This window comes from Rhopalosiphum maidis, chromosome 1 (genome assembly GCF_003676215.2).
Source record: "Rhopalosiphum maidis isolate BTI-1 chromosome 1, ASM367621v3, whole genome shotgun sequence".
Classification (NCBI taxonomy): Eukaryota; Metazoa; Arthropoda; class Insecta; order Hemiptera; family Aphididae; genus Rhopalosiphum; species Rhopalosiphum maidis.
This window is the reverse complement of record NC_040877.1, coordinates 19,458,212-19,485,844: the sequence shown is the minus strand read 5'-3', so window position 1 is coordinate 19,485,844 and position 27,633 is coordinate 19,458,212. Positions and strand designations below refer to the sequence as shown.

The window sequence follows — 27,633 nt, the reverse complement described above, 5'->3', positions numbered from 1 at the left end:
TATCGTTAATCAAATAAAATTTTACCAAGGTTTAGTGTTTAAAAGTAAAGTATCTGTGTATAATTATTAATTAGATAATAAATATAGTCTATTCTTTATAACCAGAATATAGAATTGTAATTAAATACAAATAAAAAACGAAAACTCTTAGACTTATTATTTATTTGTTTATATTACATAAAATTAATGAAAAATAATCGTCTTTGATTCAAAATTGAATACATTATTTTTAGATACTAACATGTTTTAAAATTAATGCTTATTTCAAAATGCAAATTAATTACTGTTAATTTGTCTATTTGAATTTGACCCAATATATTTGAAGTTATTCGCAGAATACTGGTTTAACAAAAGTTTATATTGTTTACTATTCCATTGAAATTGAAATTTCAAATAAAATAACTCGGGTTTATTGAAACGTTACCTGTATTGGATCGTTTACTAACATGCTCAAACTTAAGACAGAAAATTCTACGAATATATTCACTTTGATTAAATGATTATTATAATGAAAAAAAATAATATTTTAACCTGAACTTTTTGACTTAGTTATTTTTTTTTTAAAAGTGAAGTTTTTAGAATCAAATGCTCTTACTATTCTATGTGAATTAAAATATTAAAATAAATGCGTTTAAAATTTAGATAGAAAATAATCATAAAAACGAAATTTCATTAAAATCAAATTCTTTACATTCGTGGATACTTTAAATAATTTAATAACGTTAAACAACGAATAATTGAATATATGATAGTTTTGTATATCCTTCGTATTTATGATTTCTATAAACACGTTGAACCATATTTAAATATTGTGTGTAGATTCATCGAAATCTCAACTTATTTCAGGGTAAGGTTCCAGGGTAATATTATTTTATTTGTTTTATATCAGTTATTATTTATAGGTTATTTAAATTATAGAATAATAATACCAATTTACACCCAAGACTAATTTAATTGTATAACAAATATATCATTATATATTAAAATTTTATGTATAGATAACAATTAAAAGAATGGTAAAATGAATTCATTGAATGATTTAAATTGCGTGTATAATAACAAGAATTATCAGTTTATGTGGAAATTTATCAATACACGTTAAATATGTAAATAATAAGCGAAATATAGTTTTAAAACGTTGTTTGAAAAAGTATTATTACATTAGCTCTATTTACCATAATTTTTCCTGTTTTTAATAAAAAAAAAAAATGTACTAATCTATTGTAACTGTTGAAATAAAAAATACTAATTATTATAAAATTACATTAATAATTTTGGACCCTAATTTTACAAACATTACTAAGTAAATATATTCGTTAACCGTTATAGCCTAAAGGCATACCATTAGATTTTAAATTGTTTGATATCTATAGGTAATTATTAAAATGTTTTTTAAACATTTTGTTTATGATAACATGTTTTTAACAATACTTAATACATTTTTTGGGGATTGTTACTAATTGTATTTCTAATATTTATTAAAGTATTTAAAATAATAAGTAACCTTTTATTATAACATTATAGTGACTGTCTAGTATAACAGGTGTTCTGCATAAATAAAATCTTTGTTAAATTAATATTTTAGAAAATATAAAATGATAAACAAAGTAAAAAACTTTAACCTATAATTGTAACCTATAATACGAGTAATTTTAAATAGAGATTTTATACTTTTGGATTTTTATTTATATACATAAAAACGACATAAAACACCATATTACGTGTTTTATAACAATAAAAAAGTTTAATTTATTTTTGGGAGTTGATAATTTTCATTTTTCAGCAATACTTATATTAAAATATTTTCTGTGATATATAAATTTCTTATTTTATTTTTTGTTAACTTATAACTTGTTTTAATAATTTACTGAATTTATTTCTAACAATTCATTACTCAAATTATAATTTTTTTCTAAAATCTACCCATCACTTCCGTATAGTATATATATATTAGATACATTTATAAATATAATAAATTTCACTTTCCTGTCTTACCTACTTACAAACATTTGGCTTATAGAAATAGTTTAGGTTTTAAATTTAAATACCTATAGTGTATTTTATACTTAAACACAGTATTATTATTATATATTATAATTATTACCTACTTATAGTTTATACCGTTAAAAAGTTCTATATTTGACACACAAAAGATACTTTAAAATTAAACTATTTAAACATAATTTATAAAATAAAATGTTGGTATTGCTTTTACATTAATTTATTAATTGATACTTTTATTTATTTAGCTATTAATGCATATAATATATTATGTGACATATTTTATGATCTATATTTTTTTGATTTGTCATGTTTAAAATAGGTCCAAACTTTATAATGTGAAAGTTAATAAAACAAGGCTGTATAACTATTATGAATATTTTTCTATAGAACAATAATATTTTTAGTTTTCTTATATTACTTACGACGTAACGAATAACAATGTCTGAAATAACAGTGTTAATGTATTTTGATTTATTGCTATAGCGCCGACTATTGTCATTGACATTAAAAGCTGCTGGACATCATTATGAAATCAAAATGAAATGAGAATTTATAGACGATATGCAATAAAACGATTCCATGATAACTAGCCCAATTTTTAATAGAATCTCAAAGATTAATCTATAGACTTTTTAACTGGAAATTGACGAATGTTGATTTCACTTCCACATCAGTTTACTGTCAGTCGAATACATAATATAAATATATTTTTTGTTTTTAATCACTGATATATATATTTTATAAATTTTAACATTGAATTGCGTTAATTAATGTAATTATTGAAGACAATTGTTCACGCAATCAAACTATTTTATAAAATAGTCCATAAATCACATTTTTTAATAAAAATATTTAAGCGAGTATTATTTATAAATATTTAAATTAGAATATTAAATTCAATGACAACACATAAATACCATAAAACTCATAATTTTTAGTAATATGTAAGTAATTAGGCTATGATTTCTTGATTTGCATATAATAATCAATGAGCTTTATTGTAATATTTGTGGTATTTATAGAGTATAGACTGTATAGAGTATTAAAATGTTTTTACCGATCAATAAAACGAGATAGCGGTGGCTATATTCATCAAGTAAAATTAATTTTGACTAAACTTCTGTTTCATTTTTGTAAGTTCGGATAATCAGCGAATAAAAACTAATATTGAAACTTTGACTCCCCGCCGAGGTTAATGGTCATAATGACTTGTTTGTATCCGAATTCCGACCACCGCATTCATTCATAATAACAAATACCTATACTACCTTCTTAAAAAATAAAAATATCGCAGTTTTTAACCTAGATTATTGTCCCAGCGGGCATTTTATAACAAATATTGCAAAGGCTTGACAATATAATGTATTTTTACACATTTAACAGCACATCGGGTTATAAATTTTAAAAGGGGCTGTAAACGTCAAGTTGACAATTCGCCTACAGGGACCATCAGATTTATTTCGAAGACGATTACTGCCTCAGCGGCCATGTATAGGCATTTCGAGGATGCCATTAAGTGATGACAAACGGAGGGAGAAATATATTATTTTATATACTGTGTAGGTTATAAAATATAAGTACGAACATCAAACATTTTAAATTAATAATTTATGCACTACTTAAAAATGTGCTGCGTTTTATTACAACAAATATTTGGCATATATACAACTATATATGTTATACATATTATATTTTTAAATAATATAATATTAAATCCAAAAATAAAACTAAATTTGGCTACTATAAATAATAGTGGTTATGCGCACTTATGTGTTATTTTGTTTATAAAATAAAATCATATTGTATAAAATATGCTTATAATTATTTCAACCAATCAAAAATAAAATAGCGTTATTTTATTTAAACCTTTTTACTCAAATTAATAAATCTCGATAAACTGTTTCATAAGTGAATTTGTATCAATAGTCTGATTTTTTTTTTTTTGTATTTTATTGATTTTATTCAACTACATTCAATTCATTGACAATGTAAGCTATCATTCTATTATCATTGTTTTATTGCAGATATTACAACTACAATGGCGTATTTAATTAAAGAATATCAATTGGTAATCAACTAATAAATAAAAACAGCTTGTCACCATAATTATATTTTCAAGTGAATAATTATTCAACAATACGCCAATATGGTTATGCATAATATTATCGTATTGTGGTTGAAACAATTGTCTTTTAATACAATACATTTTAAAGCAATGAAAGAATATTTTATACCGCTCAAGGTCAAAAGTTGTTTATCACTGCACTAAAAAAAAAAAAAATGTTAAATTCGAACAGATAAAAATATTTAGGGTTAAATCACGTCAAAGTCTATTGTGGTAAAAATCCTAAAGATTATTTGGATCCGATTTCAGAGGACTAATTGCGAAAAAATCGCCTTGCAATGCGTGTGTTTTGTTTCCCCCTAACTCCGTGAAACAATGCCCACTATTATTGGACAGATAACAAATGAATAATAGAACAGGACCTAAGGTTTAAGGAATATTCTTGTATGTTTGAGCACTGAGATAGCTGTTGGTACACTTTTAATAAAACCGTATATTATTTACTTTTAATGTTGGTGTGTATATTGTACATTATAATATATCATGTTCTATATTATACAATATTTAGGTCATACAATTGCTACACTGTTGTTTTACATAATCCTCCTCTATAGTCTGTTTGTACGAATTAAACTGTAAACTGTTCCGTGAATGTATTTTTTAAGCTGAGTCGTGTAAACGTCATTAACCATATTATATTTATATTTATATCACCGAAATGTATTGTGTTTCGAGTTATAAAAATACATGACTATGTAAGGGAAATTCAAAAACTTAGGTATTAAATTTTCAATATAACTAGTGAAACGAAATAAAAATGTATAAATATTATTATTATTATTTTTTTTTTTATTAGGTATTTAGGTATTATGTTATTTAACTTCCGATATTAATTTATATTCGTATGCATGTTATACATTTATACTTTAGCATTTTTCAGACCATGCTGTAAACTGTAGTTTATTGGTAGTTTATCATGTATGTTTAATGCTGCTTTTAGATATAGGTAATATATACCTAATAATTAATAAAAGTGATTATTTTACAAAGTTGTTTTTCTTATAAGATAGTTTGTAATAACTAACTATATTTTGATCTGTGACTCAAATTTGTATATTTTTAATGTGTTTAATTTTAATGGATTTATTATATTGAAAGTTGTATGGTATAAATGTATAATATATTCACGGTTATTTTCATGCGTACTTTATCAATTTAACTAAAAGCAATACAATTTTATTTAGAAAAAGTAATAAAGTGTTTAGGTTATTTCCGATCGATTTTACGTGATGCGTAGATAGGTAAAACATAATATTATTAAAAGTTATACAAGTTCCAAGTCTAAGGTATTTTTATTTTCTCTGTTCATTGTGTACGTTATTTTGGTTGTTTTGTAGTATGTGCCAAAGTTGACCCAACAAATTATACGTCAAATGAATGGGTTACTTTTTTGATTAAAAATATAACTTATTTATTTGAAAGTTTATTAATTTTAGAAAAGTCTTTTACTTTTATTTAATGTATTAAAGTTATAAATTATTTAAATTAAATTAATAACAAAAATCTAACGTCTGGGAAAATTTTATTTTAATTAATAATTTTTAAAAATAAATATTAAAGCCTATATTTACTACGTATATAATTATAATTTATTTTACCGAGTACGTTAATTAATAAACTCATTTAAGTTCAAGCTACAAAGTATAAAATGTATTATATTTCCATGTATACACATAAATATAATATACGAAAATAGTACAGTAAATTTGTGAAATTTTCATAGCTATAATTGTATGTATTCGTACATAATATTGACAAAATAATATTAAATGTAGTATTTATTAGATTTATAAATCTAATTGCAATGAACTTTTGTTAAAATTAAACATTTATTTTTACTGTTTGTTTTTCATATTTTTAACGAAAATGTTTAACTTATAAATATTAGCTTTAACTTGTATTCTCTCTACTTATTTAATTTATATTTAATATATATTTGTATTACTCAATACATGATATATTAATATCTTAATGCAATTATAACTCTGTATACCATCATACTTATAAAACTCATTAAAATATTTTTACTAGATATTCTTATATAATTTATTTTTAATTGTATAAAATACTATGTGACAAAAATCAATGGTAGTAAAATAGTTTAACATACAATGTAGAATTGAAAAAAAGATAACATAGTTTAGAGTGGACTTAAAATTTAAATGCGATTGTTATATTATTTTATGAAAAAGTTAATGGTTGCAAATAATGCAATAAAAATAGAAGTTGAGAGGAATCTGAATTTTATGAAAGGTATAACTAAGAGAAAAAGGATAGAATAAAAATAATTAAAATTAATACAAAGGAAACAGTAACATATGAGGATATGTTGTAGGTACCACTTTTAATGTATAGTATTTATGAAAAGGTTAAAAGTGGAGGGAATTTAGAAGAATAGCGGGAGGAAATATTAATATATTTTAACAAAAAGCAAAACTACATGTAATTGTATGCTTAGTTGATTAAAAACATGATTTATGTTTTATTTTTTATTATTTTTGTATTAATATAAAACTGTTAGCTGAAATCACGTACAATATGACTATTAACTATCCTAATCTCAACTTGAATAGTTCACAAATGATATATAAAATTGACTACAACTCATATTCAAATATTTTAAATGAATAATTATTACATAATATAATTAAATAAATAGTTTTTAATGAAGATATAATTTTATTATGATTATGATAGTAGGTACCGCTCATTTATAAAAAAAAAATTAAACTTGAAATACCTACTTATGAAAAATTATTTTGTCTTTCTAGTAGAATTTTTTTTTTATATTATAAAGGTTGAAAATGTATTAAGAACCTTATATTAAATTTATAAATCTTAGATATAAAAACGAAAGTGTTTATTAATTTCTTACTACAAAATAATTTACTATTTTTCGCGATTTTTATTAATTTTGTCTAGATTTTAATATTTAACATTTTTTGTTATTTAGAAATTTCAATTTATATTCAATTTTCAAGAATCAAACAAATAATTTGTAATCAATATTTATAAAAAAAATATATAATATATTTATTTAATATTATATCCAAATTATTTTGAAAACTTAAGTCTAAGTAATCAATAATAACATTATATATAGAAGTATTTACGATTATCCATTTTTGAGTTACACAAAAAAATCGATTTAAGCCAAAATTTGATTTGTATAAAAACCCCTAATTTTTTTCAATTATAAAAAAAGTACTAGGCATTTTTAATTATGATCATATGTATATATGAACTAGATACATTTTCCTATCCAAAACCACCTTATTTTTGAAAATAATTTCATCAAAATACTTATCGTGTAAAAAAAACACATCATTGTAAAATCAATATATCCATCATTCCACCCAAAATCTAAAAGGTAGGATTATTATTTTTTTATTATGATAAGCCTCAGCATCTAGAACATTGGGTTAAACAACTTTTTACCTATATACTCGGTAAATCGCCAATCATGGTTCTCATTTTAAAAACACAAGTAAATAAGTATAGTTCTAATTCCTTATAGGATACGTCGATAATAATACAAAAGATGCTAAGAGTTATAGTTAATGTTGAATTTAAGTTCTTAACCAATGTATATTTTAAAATTCCAATAATTAGATAGAAGTATGAGCAATTAGCATGCCTGGTGTATTACTCTATATAATATACAAAATTATGTTAAACATGTTTGCTGTTATAGGTTACGTCGCGTACCCATTCTGTCGTATGGTGACACACAACACGTACAGATATCTTCATATGCGTTCCATTGTGCATTTATCACAACTGTAAACCTAAACTTTTATATAAATCTAATTTAAATTCAATTAAAAAATTACAATAAATTATCCATATTATTTTTTTTTACGAATTTTAATATTTGGATGTTGTTCGTTTTGTCTTGACTTAGCGATTGATGGTGAGGAATTTGAGAATTTGATTTTGATTTTTAAAAGTTGATGATTGATGGAATTCAATGAGTAGATGTTTAATAGTTAATCTGGGTGGATCCCATTTATAATTTCTTTAAGGCATAAATCAACTATCAAATTAAAATAGCAAGTTTCAAACTGTATAATATATTAAATTTCAGATATGAACTTTTGTTTTCTTTTGGCTTGATTGTAAATATTTAAATATATGTACCAAAACTAAATAGTATAAAAGCGTACGAGTTTGTTATTATAAAATTGAATTTACATATTATTTATTTTAATCTATTTATAAACTATGTATTGTATAAATTACGGTTTTTAAATTTATTTTCACTATTATTATAATGTAATAGCCATAAGCAAACTAACTATACATATAAAATATCAAATTTAAAAAGCGCATTGGGTTTTATAATCAGACCACTAGAATTATTCCACCATTTAAACCAAAAGTTTGTAGGGTGAATGGTAGTATACTAAAATAAACATACATTTAAAAAAAGTATATAATGTATTTGTTTGTAAAAACAATAACAATTAATGCTTAAAATAACAAAACTAACAATAATATCATTATTTAATTTTATATGAAGTCCTATAATAAGGGGAATAAAATAGAAACAAGATTTCAATAGGTAGCCAAAGTGAATAAATTCATCTATTTAGATAACATAAATCTAATTATTTTTATGAAGTCACGGAGAATGAACTTAATGGACGTGGTTGAATTGTATTTTATAAAGTATCTATAAAAGTAAAAACAAAAAACAATAGAATTTATTATTTTTTATTTTGGTAAGACAATCCATTTTTTTCTTTTTTATAAGAATAAAAAAATAACCATAGCTTTTTGTACTCTTTAATTTTATTAATATTTTTATAAATCATAAAAAAACAACGATTCTATTGATGTAATTTAAACATGTTTTTATGTATTCTATATTATGATAGTTTTGTTATATGTTTATTTAAAGAAAAAATATTATTAGTCTTCAAAGTGCTACTATACCTTACTGTTATACAATATTGATAGTTGGAATGAATATTATCTTTTCTTTGTCAACTGCTATCATGAGATATTTATTTTTAAAAAGATATGGTCAATTTTGATTTAAATATGAGCCATTGATCCACATAATTAACTAAACAGTAGCATCTTTTATGATATGTATTATTTTTACAGCAGAAAAAATGTTTTTTTCCTTTTATTATGATATTTTACTCATACGACTTCCGTTGATCAACAATAAAATATTATAATTAATTACTCACCAGTTATACGATGAAAGAATATTTTAGTTTTATATCTCAATCAATTTTTCGTTAAATTATTTAATAAAATAATAACAAAATATGTTTTTTTTCAAATTGTGTTCTGGTGTGAGGAGGAGGAATTACTTCAAACAATTTATATCAACAATATCGTATCTAAATTTTAAGTTTTAATAATATTATTAAATGTCAAGTTTAATACCAGCAGACATAATATTACGTTGCACGATATGAAATAGAAATAGAACTACAAACAGAACTTTAAGTTTGACGTGAACCAATAAATATTAACTTATTAAATATGTTTTAGTATATTATACTTTACTAGATTAGAAGTTTAAAATATTAATGTATAATAATATAAACGTTGTTCGTGCATTAAAAAAATAATAATTTGTATAATTTTTAATTTATTAAATTAAAAAAAAATATTTTAACATAATAAATTATTTATTTTTATGATATAATTTTCATATCAAATAAATTTATAAATAAGAACTAATATTAAATAGTTTTAAAAACACGGTTAACATTCGGTTTAATTCTTTTTCCTAAATAAATAACATCCATAATCCACATGTACAATAATTTTACAATTTTTAACCAGTAAACACAATTTATTCAATAGAAATGAAAACTCATCCTCAATAATTTAAATAACTAAATCATCAGATTTTATGTATTTTTTTTACGTCTTAATATAATATAACCAGCAATATGTATACATGTAATATATGTAATTCTTTATTTTTATTAGTGTAAATTATGTTGTTTCTTTCAAAAATATTAAGTTAATTTATGTTGCATTTATTTTAGTTTTCTAACTTATTTGATAACTTCAAAACTATACTTTTTACTGTATAACAAGCACCTGATGTGTATATATTATTATAAGGTACCTAACCTTATAAATACAACTAAACGTACCTATTGTATTCGTTAAGAAAACCCACATTTGTTAATTTTTATTTGACTGTATAAATCATAATCACCAAAGCTGTGTAGTGGTGACTTGGTTAGTTTTTGAAAAAAATTGTATTTATGATTTATTTTAAGACGTAAATAATATTAACAAAAACCTACCAAAAACTTTTAAATAAATACTAGTCCATAATATAGAATGTAAGACAAGTCATAGGCATCAGCCATGTTATTCAACATTATTTTAACATTTAAAAGACAATATGATATAAATTTAAATTTTAAAATTTTCCCGTATTTTGTAGATAGTAAAATCGGTCTGTTGAATAATGTATTAAAACATAAATTACCTGCGTCGAGGTTGTCTAATAGTTGTAGCGTTTCAATCCAATTACATTTCACTAATAGAAAAAGGCGAGTGGCCAATAGTTGATTGCTGATATAATTTGAGGAGATTAATTCTACTCGTATAATATCATATATAATTAAGTACTCATTAAAATACTTAGATTAAGTACAAACAATATAATATAATATAAAAATATAATTAAAGAATATGGTCACACTCTTTCGTAACATCAGGTGACATATATAAATATTATTTTGATGTTTATAGTATAAAGTGTTTAACGCGAACCGTGTACTGTCGTACATAATATATTCATATACGTGGTATCAGTATTGATCATCTATTGAGAAACAAATTAGTAATACAATATCGGAGTCGAGTGGTGATAATAGATTATTAAAATTACATCCATGAATGAGACAAGGTCCGTTATAACGATTGCTAATAGAGTTAGGCCTGGCTGTAAATTGGCATAATTTTTTATTCATGGACGAAACAAACGACAATAATATATCCAATGCACTTAAGCAAGCTTATGCAGTCCTGTTGTAGACTTGTATTACGTTTATTAAGCATTTATGCACTTAAGTTTACTGATTTGTGATCGTATTCAACACTATTGCAAACCTTTTCCTAAGTCGATGTTATAATATATATTCTAATAAAAATACAGTGAAACTTCAATACAGCGAATTACGGGGTCGAATAAGCAACAAAAAAAATTCATAATATAGAGGAATTCGTTAAATAGAATTACATTTTATTTAAAAATGAAGGTCATAGTTTTTATAAATATTTATTAAACAGAAAATTTCGTAAAATGGAAGTTCGTTATAATATGGATGTTTCACTGAAATAATGTTAGTGACGTAATTATGTATTTAAGGGATAGGGGGAGTAATTGTTAAGGTCGTATTGTACTGTGTTGCTTGAGGTTCCAAGTTAATAACACTAATGATGATTTTTTTTTTATCTTTACTAAACTACGTTACGTTAATATAATTTTAAAATTGACCATGCATTAATAAAATATTTATAAAAATAAAGTAGAATATATGTCAAGCGAGTGCCAAAAGTAATACTTTAAAAGGTTTAAGTTTTATAAGCAAATGTATATAACAAAATTCGTTTTGGGACATTAAGATTTGACAAGTTATTGGGGGTTATTTATGGATTTATGGTATTCTGGGAAACTACGTCACCTAGTGCCTTATAATTATATCTATGGTGTTAAATGATAATAGAAAACGGGCGTTACTCTATTGTGTGCCAAGGCACCATACTTCTAAACATTTCACTAAGTATATAGTATTAAATCGTACATAGTTTAATTAATTTCGGTTTGTAATATTTCGTGTTTAGCACGTAGAGAAGAATACGTAGGTACACGAGTCGCGCTCTTCGTTTCTTTTAGTTTCTTTTGATATTAAACACAGACGATCGCTCCGAGCAAATACAAATTGTATACTAATTATTATTATTATTATCATTTTTTACATTAACGTGTCAGTGTGGTGCAGATTCCACGCTACGATGAATATAAACGGTGGGAAAGAGGTAGTTTCAGTTTCGACATGGTGTGGTGCACGAGACACCCGAGTGTGTTGTCTGCCACTTCATTTCACATATTTAGGTGATAAATGTGTAGGTGTTATAAATCATTTCCATTTTATATGTGTGTTCGTTCATGTTCCCATAAAGAATATCCAATGAGAAAGATAATGGCGATAATATTTTACTATATATGTGTCGGATAATATAACACATAGTGGAGTTATATCATTTATTAAAAAAAAATATTATCGAATATTGTTTTTTTGGAAGAAAAAAAATTATTATTTGCAGCTATATTATCACGCGAATAACGTACATTATGTTTATTTAACTTAAATTGTTGAAAATTATAACGAATAAACGGAGAGGCGTCGTGAGAGTTTTATTATATTTCTTAAACGCATACCTAACCATCATCATTATGTAAAACACAAAATTAATAATCTTGTGGGATTAAATCATAAAAATATAGAACTATATTTTCAAATTAATGTTTGTTTAATGTTCTGTCGATTGTCACATAGTTTTAAGACATTGTGTACACTACCTACGCAAATTATTTATGTAAAATGAAACAACTATCGTAGAAGTAAAATTTTACATCTCATTAAAAAAATGTAGACAAAATATTGCGCATAATATTATAGAATTTTAATTCTACTTGGACATACGTTTTTTTCTCCGGGAACAAAGTAATTTAATTATACACAATTTTTTACTTGAGATTTCTATTTTTCAGAACTTACCATGATAATTTGCATATTTTAATTAACCTTTGAATTAAGTTTTGAATATTATATGATGTAAAAGCAATTTTATTAATATTATTAAAGGGGTTCAAAAGCAAAAAAAAACATCGTGTTCCTGTTAATTTATTATCTTGACCCTTTACCGCATTTAATGGCTTATACTCTATGAACCGCCTTTTTCACACCAGCTTTATGATGAAAAAATTGTATTATGTTAAACAACTTGCTCAAAATATTATAATAGTCTTATTGAATATTTTCGTGTATTCTCAGTGGCATCATTCATAGTGAATTAAGTAATTTAAACGAAAACTTTATCATAATAGCTCAAGTTTTCCAAACTAATCAACGATTTTCTGTGATTTATATGTATGGTATATACGAGTACACTGAGGTAGTGTGACAATGGTTTTAATGAAAGATGAATAAATTATAATTTTTTGGCCACATATCGATTGACTACTGTTTATTCATTTTCTCATATGAATAATATTTTTATCATAAAAATAAAAATTGTATGTATTTTATAATAAAACAATGTAATACTTGAGGTTAAATATATATTTATAATCAGATTTATTATTTAAATTTCGCTATAAAATTATTTTGAATAAATCTTATGAGATGTTAGGTTCTATTAATAAAAATACTCAAGATTTTAAAATAACGTCAAGTTTAAAACAACATATTGTTCCATTGTATAAACAACCGTAGATTATATATATTATAATATCTTGAGTCTATTAAAAATGTTTAAAAAAAATTGCTAGTGTGACAAATACAGTTATGTTCCAGTAAATTTATTCGAAAACATTCAGGTTGTGATATACATAAAACAAAACCATTGGTTTAGCGTAATTCATAAAAAGTGGTATAAGACAATAAGGTCATTAAAATAGTTTTAATCAATAGCATAACTGTATAAGATAACACAAAATATGATCAATGGAGCCTTTCTTATGTAAATTTATACAAGTAAACCAAAGCCCCCGCACGATTATGTCTCAGTGAGGCCCAGTAATAATAAAAAAAAGCTCCTTATTAATGTTGAAAAACTGCGCTTAATAGAAACTTCAGATATTGGCAATATTATAAATTATTATAAATGTAACCACAACATCAAATATCAACATGATCGAATCAAGAATATTGATGGTTGCTGTTGACTGTAATCATTAGATTACCTACAAAAATATATTTCTCTGTGTATTTGTATGTTTAAATTATTCATATTTTTCAAATATTTTCAATATAAGTTGAATAGTTAGTTCTTTATAAAGTCATTCTTAATAATTTTATGTCGACGATTTGTTTTTCATTTTAATTATTGTAAATGTATTTAAACCATATTATATTCAAAGAGCTTCGGCATCCGTACAATTTTTAAATAAATAATATAATAATATCTCTCTCGTATCCGACGTATCAGTAATGTACTACAGATGCCTATATTCCAGACTTGCCAGTAAGTTACTACAATGTTAACTACTCAAATCCAATAATTAACGATAACCTTAATCATGGAAATAATCTCGAAGATATCTTCAAACACCTTCAGAAGTTTCCGACGCTTTGTGCCACCTAAACATCATCGATGTAATATGTGCAAAAAGTGGCAAATTCGTCAAAAATATTTTACTCAAATCACATACGTAGGTACCACATTATTTTCAAAAAGCAATTTGAAACTTTCGCCATAGTATCATGTTCACAATATCACGGATGTACAGTTCGAATATTATGATTTATAAATATATAAGATGGTTATTGTATTGCGAGTCACGCAATATCTTAGGAAATATAAGGAAATTAAAATTATATTTTTCATAAAAATATTTAAAAACGTTTTACAGCTAAATTAACAGATAAAAATTTTACTTGAATAAATAACAATATAATATAAGTAAAAATATAATTTTCTTAAACATGTCATAACACTATATTATAAGATTATCTCAGAGTACATCGATATAACAATCTCGTCAATTAATTTATTAATACTCATAGTACTATAATGAAACACATAAAGCATAATATAAGTATTTCTCTCCATTTATTTTAATTACTTACCAGATATTAATAATAGTCTTAACTTTTTAAGTACCTAACTTAAATAGCTAATACATTTATAATTTAAATTGATTTAACTCGTCCGATGATAATAGTATTAACGTTTTTTGGACAAAATTATGCATTACAATTTTGATTAAAAAAAATTAAATTAATTTTTCTATGAATAAATTATTAAGAATGAATGGAAAACCTAAAAAAAAACCTGAATTTATTTTAATTAAAATGGAATAAATAAGGTAAAAGGTTAAATTACTGCATGTATGTACCTTATTAGGTTATTCACCGATTGTTTTTGTTAAATAATAAAAAAAAAACACACAAAAGTCCTAGTGGTTTTAATTTCAAGAAAAAAGTTTACTTGTCGAATATCGCCGTTTTATTTTATTTTTTTCTACTTACCACATAAAACATAGTATTCTCGTATGTAATAATATTATGTTCTCGGTAGACTCCTTTTGTTTTTTTGTAGCAATTCGTTTTCGTGAAATACTTTCTACCAATCAACTGAAGTAGTGCATTAATGTATATATATTCTTTTTTCCGAGATCGATTCGTTTCATGCATAATATTTATTTCTGTAGTTAAAGTTAAGTTTTGGTTAAACCACTCACAGATCTTACAAGCAAAGATTTCTACAATAATAACTGTTTGTTCTTATACACATGTTTCAGGTCTCACGGGCGATAATTTTCACTTCGATGACAACGGGGACGGACCTGCCCGTTATAACATCATTCACTTCAAACAGGTAGAGCCAGGCGTTTTTAAATGGATCAAAGTCGGTGTGTACTCGGACGGCAAACTCAATCTCAACATGTCCGGTGAGTGTTTTATACCATAATAGTACGTATACTTTATAAACCGTAAAAGCTCTATGAATGTGGAATTTGTTGTCTTAACCAACTCTGTTATGTAACCATTTCGATATAATAACGACGGTAATAATGATTAATGGTCTACAGTACACATAGTTTATATTATTATTTACACCAGCTGTAGGTCGTGAAGGCGTTTATTATTGTTTTATTATTATTATTATTATTACTATTATACATAGATCTTATGCAAAATAATATTTCAAGTATTCTTATGTGCACGTGACATGTGTTTTATACGATATACATGTTGGCATAAAAACACACTACTGGAATGCATTTTACAACAGAAGAATAATAAGTGCAAAATATCATACAATATAATATTAAATTTCAAGAATTCATTCGTTATTAATGTTTATTGATGGTGTACTACTTTTTTATTTACTTAAAGTCATACAATTTGAATAACTAAATACATGTATAATTGTTATTACACTTAATTTTGAATAAGTATGATTATCATTTATAAATCTAAATTTTTGATATGCCAATAGGCAATAATTCGAATATTGTACATATTCCGTCTACCAAATATACTATCTTATAGGGATAATAATTCTTAAAAATGGTTTATAAAAATATATATTACATGTGATGTAGGATCTATAGTATTTAATATAGCTCATGTATGAAAATTAATTCTGAATTTAATACTTTAAAAAAAAAAAAACATATATAAAAACATAAAACTAAAATAATATAATTAGAAAATGAGATTATAATATTCACGTGAAAAGAATCAATACAATTATCAAGACGACGGCGGAGGTGTACAGTTTAAAGCGAATTTTTTAGGTCCATTGTCCATTCTACTGATTAGTGATTTGCCATTATACGTGTATAGAGGTCATTGGACACTATTCGTGACAAACAGCCACATTTATAAGCTGCAGATGCTTTTAGTAGTTAGTACCCATTTGTGTATCATGTGGCCACATCTCCCAAAACTTGTTCCAAAATGGTTAAGCGTCACTCATGTAGATCTACTTAAATAAAATCCTTGTTGTTTTATCGGATCTAATTATTGTGTTCAAGAATTTTTACAGATTATAAAATGTTGATAGATTAATATCAATTACTAAAGTTTTCAAATAACCATTGCCCTTAGTCCTTATATGATATAGTAAGCCTATTATTATGAACCTATTATCCTTAGCACATAAAGTTAAGTAACTCAAATATACTCGATTAAATTTTGATTTAGATAAGACAACATTTTGATTCTCTTTAGTAAAAAAAAAGTTGTAACAAAAAATCCATGAAATTTAAAATATTGCCCTTAAGTATATTTTAAGGATTTAAGCATTTGAATTTAAATAAATACATTATTAATAAAGACAACGGGTGTAAGCATGATTGGCTAATAAGTAATAACCCTGTATATAGTTATTCTGAGTTCAGGGTATCATGTATAATCTTTACCCATGATGTAAATATTCTATTTGTTTCGCTTCGATATAATCGTAAACAGTTTAGTTGTTTTACCTGCAATTTATCTGTGATAAATTTCTTATTACGGGACTATTTTGTGGATCGTAAATTTTTCGACCAGACAAAGCCAAATTACAATATGATCATTAAACATAAATTGTTGTTTATAAGATAATAAAATAAAAGTGTAAAGTTTTGACAAAGTTTTTCTATTATTTTATATTGTTAGGTATATAGATTATATTTATTTTATTATATTATATGTATATATATATATATTCAATCAATATAAAAAGTTTATCTTTTTTACTAAAGATTAAATTTATAAAAGGATTAAAACTAAAAATGTGGCCGATCAGAGTAATAAATAAAAATAACCCAACTCATTTTATATGAGTTTATGATTTTAATTGTTATAAACAACATAATAAGTTCGCTGAATTCAGTACATAATATTGGTTTAAAAAAATAAAATGAGACGTTTTTATTTTTTATTAAATTTTGTTTTAGACTTTTTTTAAGTAATGTAAATTATTTATAACTTTAATTATAATTTTATAAAATTCAACTTAATTATTGAAAATTATTTAGCTAAAAATATGAGTAAGTCTTTAGTTTTTACAAATATCTAATTAAAAATTGGTTGTTTATTACAATAGGTACTTAGCGCTATAGAAATTCATTATGTAATTGGTATTTTTATTTTAATGGAACAAGCGAGTTCCTAAGATTTTTTATGTAAATCATGATTGTTTTAACATGTGCGTTTTTAGAATATTTTATTATTATATAATGAAAATAATTTTTATAGAATATTTTAACACACAGAATACACAGATACGTTTTACTCATACATTAATAATTTACTCGCTAACGTGTATTGGATTCCGAATGTAATGTTTAAACATTAAATAGCTTAAATAGCTATTAGAGTTATATTGAATGTTCTATAGTCTCATTTTAGTGTTCGCCATTCGGTTAAATGTGTTTTTAGTGTTTTCACATATACAATATACATATACGTATCATGAAATAACTTCAACTTATGGTTTGATGAGATTGACTTATTTTTTATTGAGGCTTACATGTAGCAATAACAGATTTACGTCTGACCTATACGATTATATAATTAAACGTACAAGTGACTATTATACATTAAGTCGCCAAAGATATCCTGCTACTGGCATTATAAATGCAAATAAATATAGGTATGTTTTGCATACATTCATTATAAATATAATATGCAAATGGCAAACCATTCCTCTTGAAATATGGCATTGGCCCCAGCCATTTATAATTTGTTGTCACTGCAGTAGAATAATAATAATAATTGTAAAGCGATTAATGGCCATGTTTAAATTATAATTATTTTTGTATTATTTGTAATTAACTAGTCTTTAGATCCTATGTCGAACAAACTAAGATCAAATATATTATAATTATAATGTATAAATTCAAATTTTATTGATTTCATTGTTTAGTTCAACTTGAACTATTCGTCAAGGACATTATTTTTTGTTTGCTTTCTGCCCATTATAGTTGTATTGTCGGTACTAAATGGTAGAAAAAAAAATGATCAGGTAGGTAATTTTTTCTAAAAAAAAAGGGTTAATTACATGAATATAATGCTAACACAATTCTAGTATAGATAAAATACTTTAAATAAATGTTGTGTTTACCATTTAGAGGAATTTGAACAAAATCCGTAAAAAAATGGTGATTTGTGAACATGATTTTTTTTTTAAAAAATCACACTCAGTTTACTCCATCATACAGTAATAATTTTATGTGTAGGTAGTTATTTTGGTGTAATTATAAATAGCTATAAAATATATAAAATACTTAAATTTATAACTGTTTTATTTTTATGTTTACTTTTAAAACAAAAACTATTTTCTATTTTCGAGCATATATACGTATAAAAAACATAAAAAAGTAATTTTCTAGATTCTATGTAGTAAAATAATATACTATCAGTTTTCATATACTTGTATATGGATTTAAAATTAAATATTCAAAATTAATTAAATCTTATTTTATTAAAGACAAATGAAACCTATATGGAAGCTTCAAAAAATTCAGAAAATTGTCAGTTTTTTATATTTTATAAAATCAATAATAGTATTAGTAACCATATGGGAACGAAATTCCCAGCGGTCATAATAATACGGTTACCAAATCATAATATTCACAATTGTTGAGTACTACGTGACAATATCGCTCGTTGTCTGAAGCATTAATTTAATGATATATATATATATATATATATACAATTTTACCATCTTTGATCATCCTTCGCATAAAATTACATTTTCAAGTACTAAATTGCGTTTCAATTTCCTCGAAACATCTATCACATTTTGCATTTTGTGTGTAATACAAATGCGGCGTATATCACAAAAATAAAACACATAATTAAAAAAATAATAATAAATAATAATACTAAATTTCAAAGGACAGGATGCTATTCTATTTCTTTTCTCTAATAAAATAGTGTATTCTCCTAAAAACAAAATACAAAGAATATTTCTTTGAATATACGAATATGAGATTTGCTATGTTCTACGAGGGTTAAACGAAGACGGCACACTTGAATCACATTAATCTATTTTAATTTGTTTATTTAATGCTCGTCGATTGGTTTTCGTCAGATTTGAGAAAACAAGAAAATAATAATTAATTTCAAATAATATTACTTGAGCCCTCTAGCTGTTTGATCTATTTTATTGTTTTTTTAAATAGTACTAAGATGGAATCCTTTAACTTGAGTTTATTTATTTATATAAAGACAAAACTTGAAAATTGTATGAACGCTATTTTTGAAGTATTCAGTCAGAATTCTCATTCACTTCTATATTAAATGTTAAATAACGAGATAACTGGAAAAATAATGGGCTGTTAGAAAAATGTTATCTATGGTCTTGAATGGAAAGTAAATTGAGGTCACTTTTTTTAATGAAAACGTGTCAGTGTGAGTTCAGTCTTCGGTCGCACTGGGTAATCATAATGTTAAATGATAAAAAAAATGAATTAAGAAAAAACTATAATTTATAATTAAATTAGTGGCTCATTGTTTCAAGGTTCCTAATGCATTAGGATGTATACAAAACAGAAATAGTTGATCTTCCCAATTTAATCTATTTATAGATACTAAAAAAATTGTAACGAATACTTTAACGATTTTCTGCGTATTTTTAAAACTTTATTAGTTATAAATAATGAATAAATAAGTCACATGTATAAGTTATAATTAATTAAATATACCATCAAGTTAATCTTAAATTCTCAACAACTCTTTCTACGTGTGTATTCGACATTGGATATATTTATCGAATAATTAACTATGTCTAATTGTAAAGACTTAATAATTAATAATTGATTATATTAAACATGAAAAAAAAAACAACAGCTAACACGTCTAAAACGAACCCCAGATTCAATCTTTGAGAAATGTGCTTAGTTTCCGCAGTTATTATTTATTGGGGATAACTATAGCAAAAAAACCATATACATTAATCATTTTTAATATTTTTTTGTATTTATTTTATAAATGTTAATTCTATTATTATGTTTTCAATTTTAAAATACTAAATTATCTTATATGTTATCGTAGTTAAATATTTAAAAGACCATCGCTATTATGAACATAGTTTATTTATTGCATTATGTAAATATATTGAATAATTTTCTTTATAATGTACATACCTCTCAGAAATATAATTAAGTAAACAAATTTAAACATGATAAACTTTAAGAATAAATCAAACTTTATGTTTTATGTGATTAAGATCATATGTTTTATTCAAGACATACCTTATAATATTACAAAATTAAATTTTTTTACAAGTTGATTTGTACACAATGTTTTCGTCTGTAATTCTTTAGTATTCTATTGAGTGTACTTGTAAATACTTTTTCGTCGAGTTCCTATGTTATTTTACTTTGTGAATAAATAATGATAGATAAATAACTCATAACTAGTAAATTACTTCATATTCCAAAATAGAAGTTCTCTATATATTATGCTACCCGTTTTAATAATGTACCTAACATGTTTATATTTATATTTTTCTTAGTAATTATATTATTCTGAATTTAACAATTCAGTAAAATAAATAGTATTTGGCAATAATAATAATATGAAATAAAAGTTGAAAATTTATTAAAAGCATTGAATTGTAGAGTGCAGGAACTCGATAGTTTTTAAAACGTGCTATTGAAATATTTGATATAAATAAATATATTTTTGTTTATAAAACAATAATATAGTCTATTTTAATTCTTGTCATCAATGTTTATCCTTAAATTTTATAACAAAATATTGAAAACCTTAATGAAGTGCTTATAAATAAAATAACGGTAACGCAGTGGATAGACTATATTATTTTAATACACAAGGCGAGTCAAAAATAGGTATTGAAACTCTATAGTGTAATCTAGAACGTTTTGAACAGAATTCAGTTGGTGTGAGGTTTTTACGGATAGATTGACACTGAATAACAATTATTTACCATTGATTCGGATAGGTATGAAGTCAGTATCAAAAACGTAATCGGTCACTCAACCGTATTGACACTCTAATACATCATACTGTACTCGAAACGTGTAAGCGCTAATTTAATAGATAATTATTTAACCCAACCTCCACTGTCATACGCAGGAATTCGAAAGCAAACATAAATAAACACATCGGCATTATTGAGTCTGGGTTATTACCATTGTTGTTCCAGACTTCCAGTTAAAATGTTCTGTGACAAATAAAAGTTATTTTTTAATATATTTTTTGTTTTCGTTTTACTTATGTCTCTCAACTAGTCGCTTGCATTATAATAATATCTAGCGATAAAATGTTTTTGATTTATTTATAAAATAAATCATCCGCTCAAATAAACCACAACACTATAAATCGAAATCTATAAATGCAATCACTGTCGTGTACGTATGTTTATTCTATGAGTTTGTTTATATTTTTTAATGAATACTCATACCTAAATATATATTATTCATGGTTTAAAATTGCATCAAATAAATAATTTAAAACACCTCTAATGTAGTCGGCAGTCAGGCAAAAAATAAATAAAAGCAAAATCTAGCTGATGTCACTTTTATTAATTAATATTTTATAATTTCAATATATATTATAATGGTATTTAAAATGTGTTTGGTCAAACAATTGAATAAATATATATTTTTTTTAGATTTGAAAAATAGAACAAGCATAATTAAAATAATATAAAAACAAGTATAATAAAGAAAAAGTTTTATTAAATAGGTGAATACTAAATAAATATCCAATAGTACTTTTGATAATCGTTAGAAAAATATTTAAAACAAAACATTTGAAAAGTATATTGTAAATTCGTAGTTAAATATAGGTTATTAAAATGTAATGAATAATGGCTAGTGATTTAAGTAATAACTATAATTACTGAAAAATGTTTTTTGACACCTAAGTTATTTTACTGAGTAAACATCTAATACCAGGTCCAAACATAAACACAAAATTAAAACAAAACAGAAACTATGTTTATCAACAAAATCCAAATATTTTTAAAATATTTTTTTTTCTAAGAAATGTTAGAAGTTTTATCTGTGTCAGAAAAAATCAAAAGTTTTTGGTTTTTTGTAAACATTTCCAAATGTGTGTATTTAATAAGCAATAGTGTTTGGGATTTTTAGATTTTGTGAGTAAAGCGATAAGCCGATAAATGAATTTATAAATATATATGTATTTTTTTCCAGATCGTTGTAATTATATACTTTTATGGTTAGTCGTTATTGTTCAGTACCAAATATTTTTTATGTATTGTGTTTACATTTTGCATACATAAATTAAATTTATAATTCAACTTGAAATATGTATATTCAATAATATATTTTATAGTTTTCTTTGAATGATTTTTTTTTATATAAATTTGATATTATTTCAAATAAACTATAAATATTGTTGTTTAAATAATTTACTTTAGATAAAATTGAGGAATATTTATTATACAATTTTACAAAAACAAATTATTATTAATAATTATCTGTACTGATTGATTATGTTATTAATTTTAATGAAAAATTATTAAAATAATTACAAATATCCTATACACCTAGTTAATAATTCAAGACGTATACAAAATGAATGCAATAAATACTTATAGTTACTACGTTTTAGGTTACTAAGTTATGAATAACATTAAACATTGATAAAAATGAGAAATAAGAACAACCAATGTAATTTTATTGAATCATTATTTATCATAAATAAATCATAATGAACAATAAATATTAAACGTGTACCTAACCTAGGTTAGCGTTATTTAGCATTTTAGCTGTGACATTTAATGGTAATGTTTACATCGCTATAGTTTTATCTATACTACAGTGTAGTATGGATAAAACGGTAGCGATAGATTTGTACTCACATTGTTATAATGACTTGACATTTTATTTTTATCGGGACATTAACCAAAAACACAATAACTGTATAAGCTGTTATTATTTTCATTATTTAGGTCGGGTGGTATTGCATTTTATAAATATTATGAGTATTTTATACAAATAAATAAACGTAATATATACGTATATATATATTAGGCATATGTCTTAACTTAACTCTTGCGTGTGCATTCCAGAACTTTCTCTTCAAATTGTGCACGCATTTAGTACACTGTATCGGAGGTGGTTTGTTTTTAAAATATGTAGACACTTTATTTTCAGTCATTCTGACATAATTTTAACGAATACACAACTCTGTGATAATATGCACATTAAACGTCATATAAGTGTGACTACAATAATATATTGTAATAGTATTGCTTATAAAATATCGTATTGTATAATTATTTTATACCTTCAATGAAAATCGATTTAAAATGTTACAAATTTGACATTTCATAGATTAATCCAAATAGGTATAACGCGTAAATAATTATTAGTTTCTTGTTTCTTGTCAACTTTCAAAGTAGAAAATACAACCCAAATCCTCAGAATAATTAAAATAGAACTTCAATATAATTATTTCAAAATAACAAAATACAAACATAAATGTATGAATATTATTCATACGTTTGAAGATAAATCATTCGTTTATATTCATATCGTTTTGGTGAAATAAAAAATTATATATTATAATATTTTTATCTTTATGTATCTGTTTACTCGTGTAGAAAAGACAATTTACTGTAGAGCAATAATTATATTTAAGTATATTGCCCACAAATTATTTGCACAATAAATAAAGCTATTATACATTTCACATTTGAACAAAGAACACGTCATTTCTATTCAAGACGAACAATTTCAATGAAACGTACATACAGGTTTCCTCAAAATCCATATTTTGATAACAAAATTATTATTATTAGTAGTATTATTTAACACTCGTCGGCCATCTACTATTGTTTATTTATTAATTAATTGCAGTTTTAATAATTTTTATAATGCAGTGTTAGTTAAGTGTATACGATTTAATATTTTTTGATAATTTGAAAAAGTTGTACAACAAAAATAAACTTATTACTTTGTATAATATCACGGGTATTTATAAGTGGATAGTTTATTAGTAACTCATATTTATAATGCCATGCCCTAACGCAGAATATTTTTTAGAAATGTTGTTGAATCTTTATACATATGGATACATTAGGGGATTTATCAAATATAAAAAAAATATATATATTATCTAATGCCGTTCAACCCATCTTTGCATTTTGCCGTAAGCGCTCGTACATTGTATAAGTTAGATCAATATAAAATCAAATTTATCGGAAAAGTATTTAATAAAAAAATTAAATTAAATTTTATATTTCCAACTAGGATAAAAAATAAAATGTAAAAAACGTTTAAAAAAAATAAATATAATTATTTTTTGCAAAATTTGATTGTTATTTATTTTCTTTGAATAATTTATTTGTCTTTCAACAAAATTCAAAATCTGACTGACCAATCATCATTCCGTGTACTATTTACCGTCAAATAGTAGTTTATAATGTAAGCTAATAATAACGATTTGATACATTGTTTTTGAATGTGTATTGTATTGGTGTCCAAAGAGATGCGGTTCAAAACAGACTCATCAAATCCACCGGAATCCGTTTGCAGCTTGCCGTGCCAAAAAGGCCAAGCTAAGCAGTATCTGGAGGGCGAAAAATGCTGCTGGCACTGTTTCAACTGCACACAATACCAGGCAAGACATTGTTTTTAATAAAGGAAAAATAAACAATAACCCGATACCATTTCCATAACTCATTAGTTGATGTATTCGAAAACCGTAGACATTGCATTACGCATAAAAACAGATATCAAGTTTTAGGAATAACGCTGCTTATTCATTTTCGTTCTTATAACATAGTTTCAGCATAAATGCCAATATTTGGTACGCTTATATTTTGTTGTTTTATTTTTTTTTTTTAAATCTCATGTGAGGATATCGTATTTTTTAACTCTGCCTACGCAAATAATTGAACATTTTAATTTAGTTTTTTTTCAGGTTTTTTATTTTAATATTCTACATAGATTTTTCACGATGCATATATGTTTTTTTTTCACCTATTGTTTGTAAAATAAATTGTATTGCTCTGAAACAAAATGTCGAACAGTGATTCAACTGTACATAGTTTTTTTGTAGGGCTATTGGACGATTATGTCTACCTAATAATATTAATGCTTTTCGACTTAAATAGTATATTGATTGAGGTCAATATTAAATGTTATTTTTTTTATTTGACAATATCGATATGGGAACAAAATCTTCACAATTTTAGTTTAATTTTGATTTAATCTTTATAATGATCTACATAATTATTATACCTGTAAGCTATATCTTTAAGGATTAAATTAAATCAACATTTTATGAAGCTATAATAACATCACATTTTTTCAGAAGATTATTCTTTTGATATCTGAAACTTTATTCAACCGACTTATTATACGCTCCTGTGCAATATATTTTGTTTAAATTAACAGTTACTTCTTTTATAATATTCAACTTCTAAGTGTAGTTTATATATTTTTATATCTAACACATTCAAGTTTACAAATAGCGTCACTTACTCTTTTATACCTACTTTACTATAACGCTAAAAATATAATCCAATCTATTTTCATAAATTAATTGTTATTGATCTGTAAAGTATCCGGCAATAATGACTGCAAACATAATAATATAACGACGCTGAAAAATACTATATGTTTATAGCTTGTTATTTTCTATATTATTTCATTGCCATAAATTGTATCGTTAAAAATTATATGCTACCATCAGAAACAAATATTTTACATTATTGTACTATGTTATCGCAAAGCGGCTATTTAACAAAAATCTATAAATATTTCAAACTGAAAATAAATTATGACAAAAATATTTTTTAATTCTTCCGAACGCGTTAATACACAGAGTTTCAACAATTAAAATCCTTTATGACATGACTACCTCATTTATCGAAATGTCGAAAAACATAAATATTAACTGTAATTATAACCCGAACGTTCAATAATTTTGCAAATAGTCTGTAATACATTTAATAATTTCATATTTACAGTTTCAGTAAGAAGAATCCATTGAGTGATGTAAATTTTCCCGTTAATCTTTTGTACAGTATAATTTAACTATGTATTTACATGCGAAGGAATCCATAGGGATAAACATATATTTACTAACTAAAATATGAATCATTACACTAAATCAATTAAAAACAGGAATTTTGTAGCTAGCTGAAAAATATTTATTATTGAAATAAATACATATTATTTTATTTGCATTTCCATTCACTCCAAACTCTGAAGTTAAGAAGTATATATTGTTAAGAGACAACGATTTAGAAAATTTATAAACACTTTATAAATTATATTCGTTTATAAATGTGATGAGATTAGTTACAAGATAACAAAATATTTATCTAGATGAATAATAACTAATAGAGGAATATATCTTATGTATATGTATAAATATAATCTATATTAAAATTTAAATAGACACTTATTATAAATATTTTGATATTCATATTATAAAACCATAAACGTACATTTATTTTATAATTATAGCTCTAAAATTATTTTTATTTTGTTCTCATTTTAGTATATTCTCAAAATATATTTGTATTATCTAACAAGGATGTTACAAAAAAAAACATACATCATAATTGTAAAATCAATACATTCCTCACTTCGTTCAGAATCTAAAACATTGTTTTACAATTAAATATGGATATATGTACACATAATACATAATATATATCATTAAGTTCTAACGTACTAAATCTGAAACGATTGTTTTAATTAAATAGGTAACGGTCAAGCAATGTAGCAATTAATTCTATCAAATAGTTATACCTATTATATACTTGTGTCAGTGCTCACA

General features: G+C 24.0%; 1 protein-coding gene across 2 annotated transcripts in view; it reads left to right on the top strand.

The window, feature by feature from the left end:
- The window catches only part of LOC113555584 (metabotropic glutamate receptor 2), a 168,209-nt gene that overhangs the window by 84,221 nt on the left and 56,355 nt on the right, over positions 1–27,633 (top strand). For both annotated transcript variants that reach the window (XR_003405405.1, XM_026960030.1), the window contains exons 6-7: positions 15,648–15,797; positions 25,328–25,461. Coding sequence is in view for 1 of the 2 variants with exons in the window: in XM_026960030.1 (XP_026815831.1) it covers positions 15,648–15,797; positions 25,328–25,461 (284 nt within the window). In the remaining variant the exon portion in view is untranslated. The remainder of the gene's footprint in view (positions 1–15,647; positions 15,798–25,327; positions 25,462–27,633) is intronic.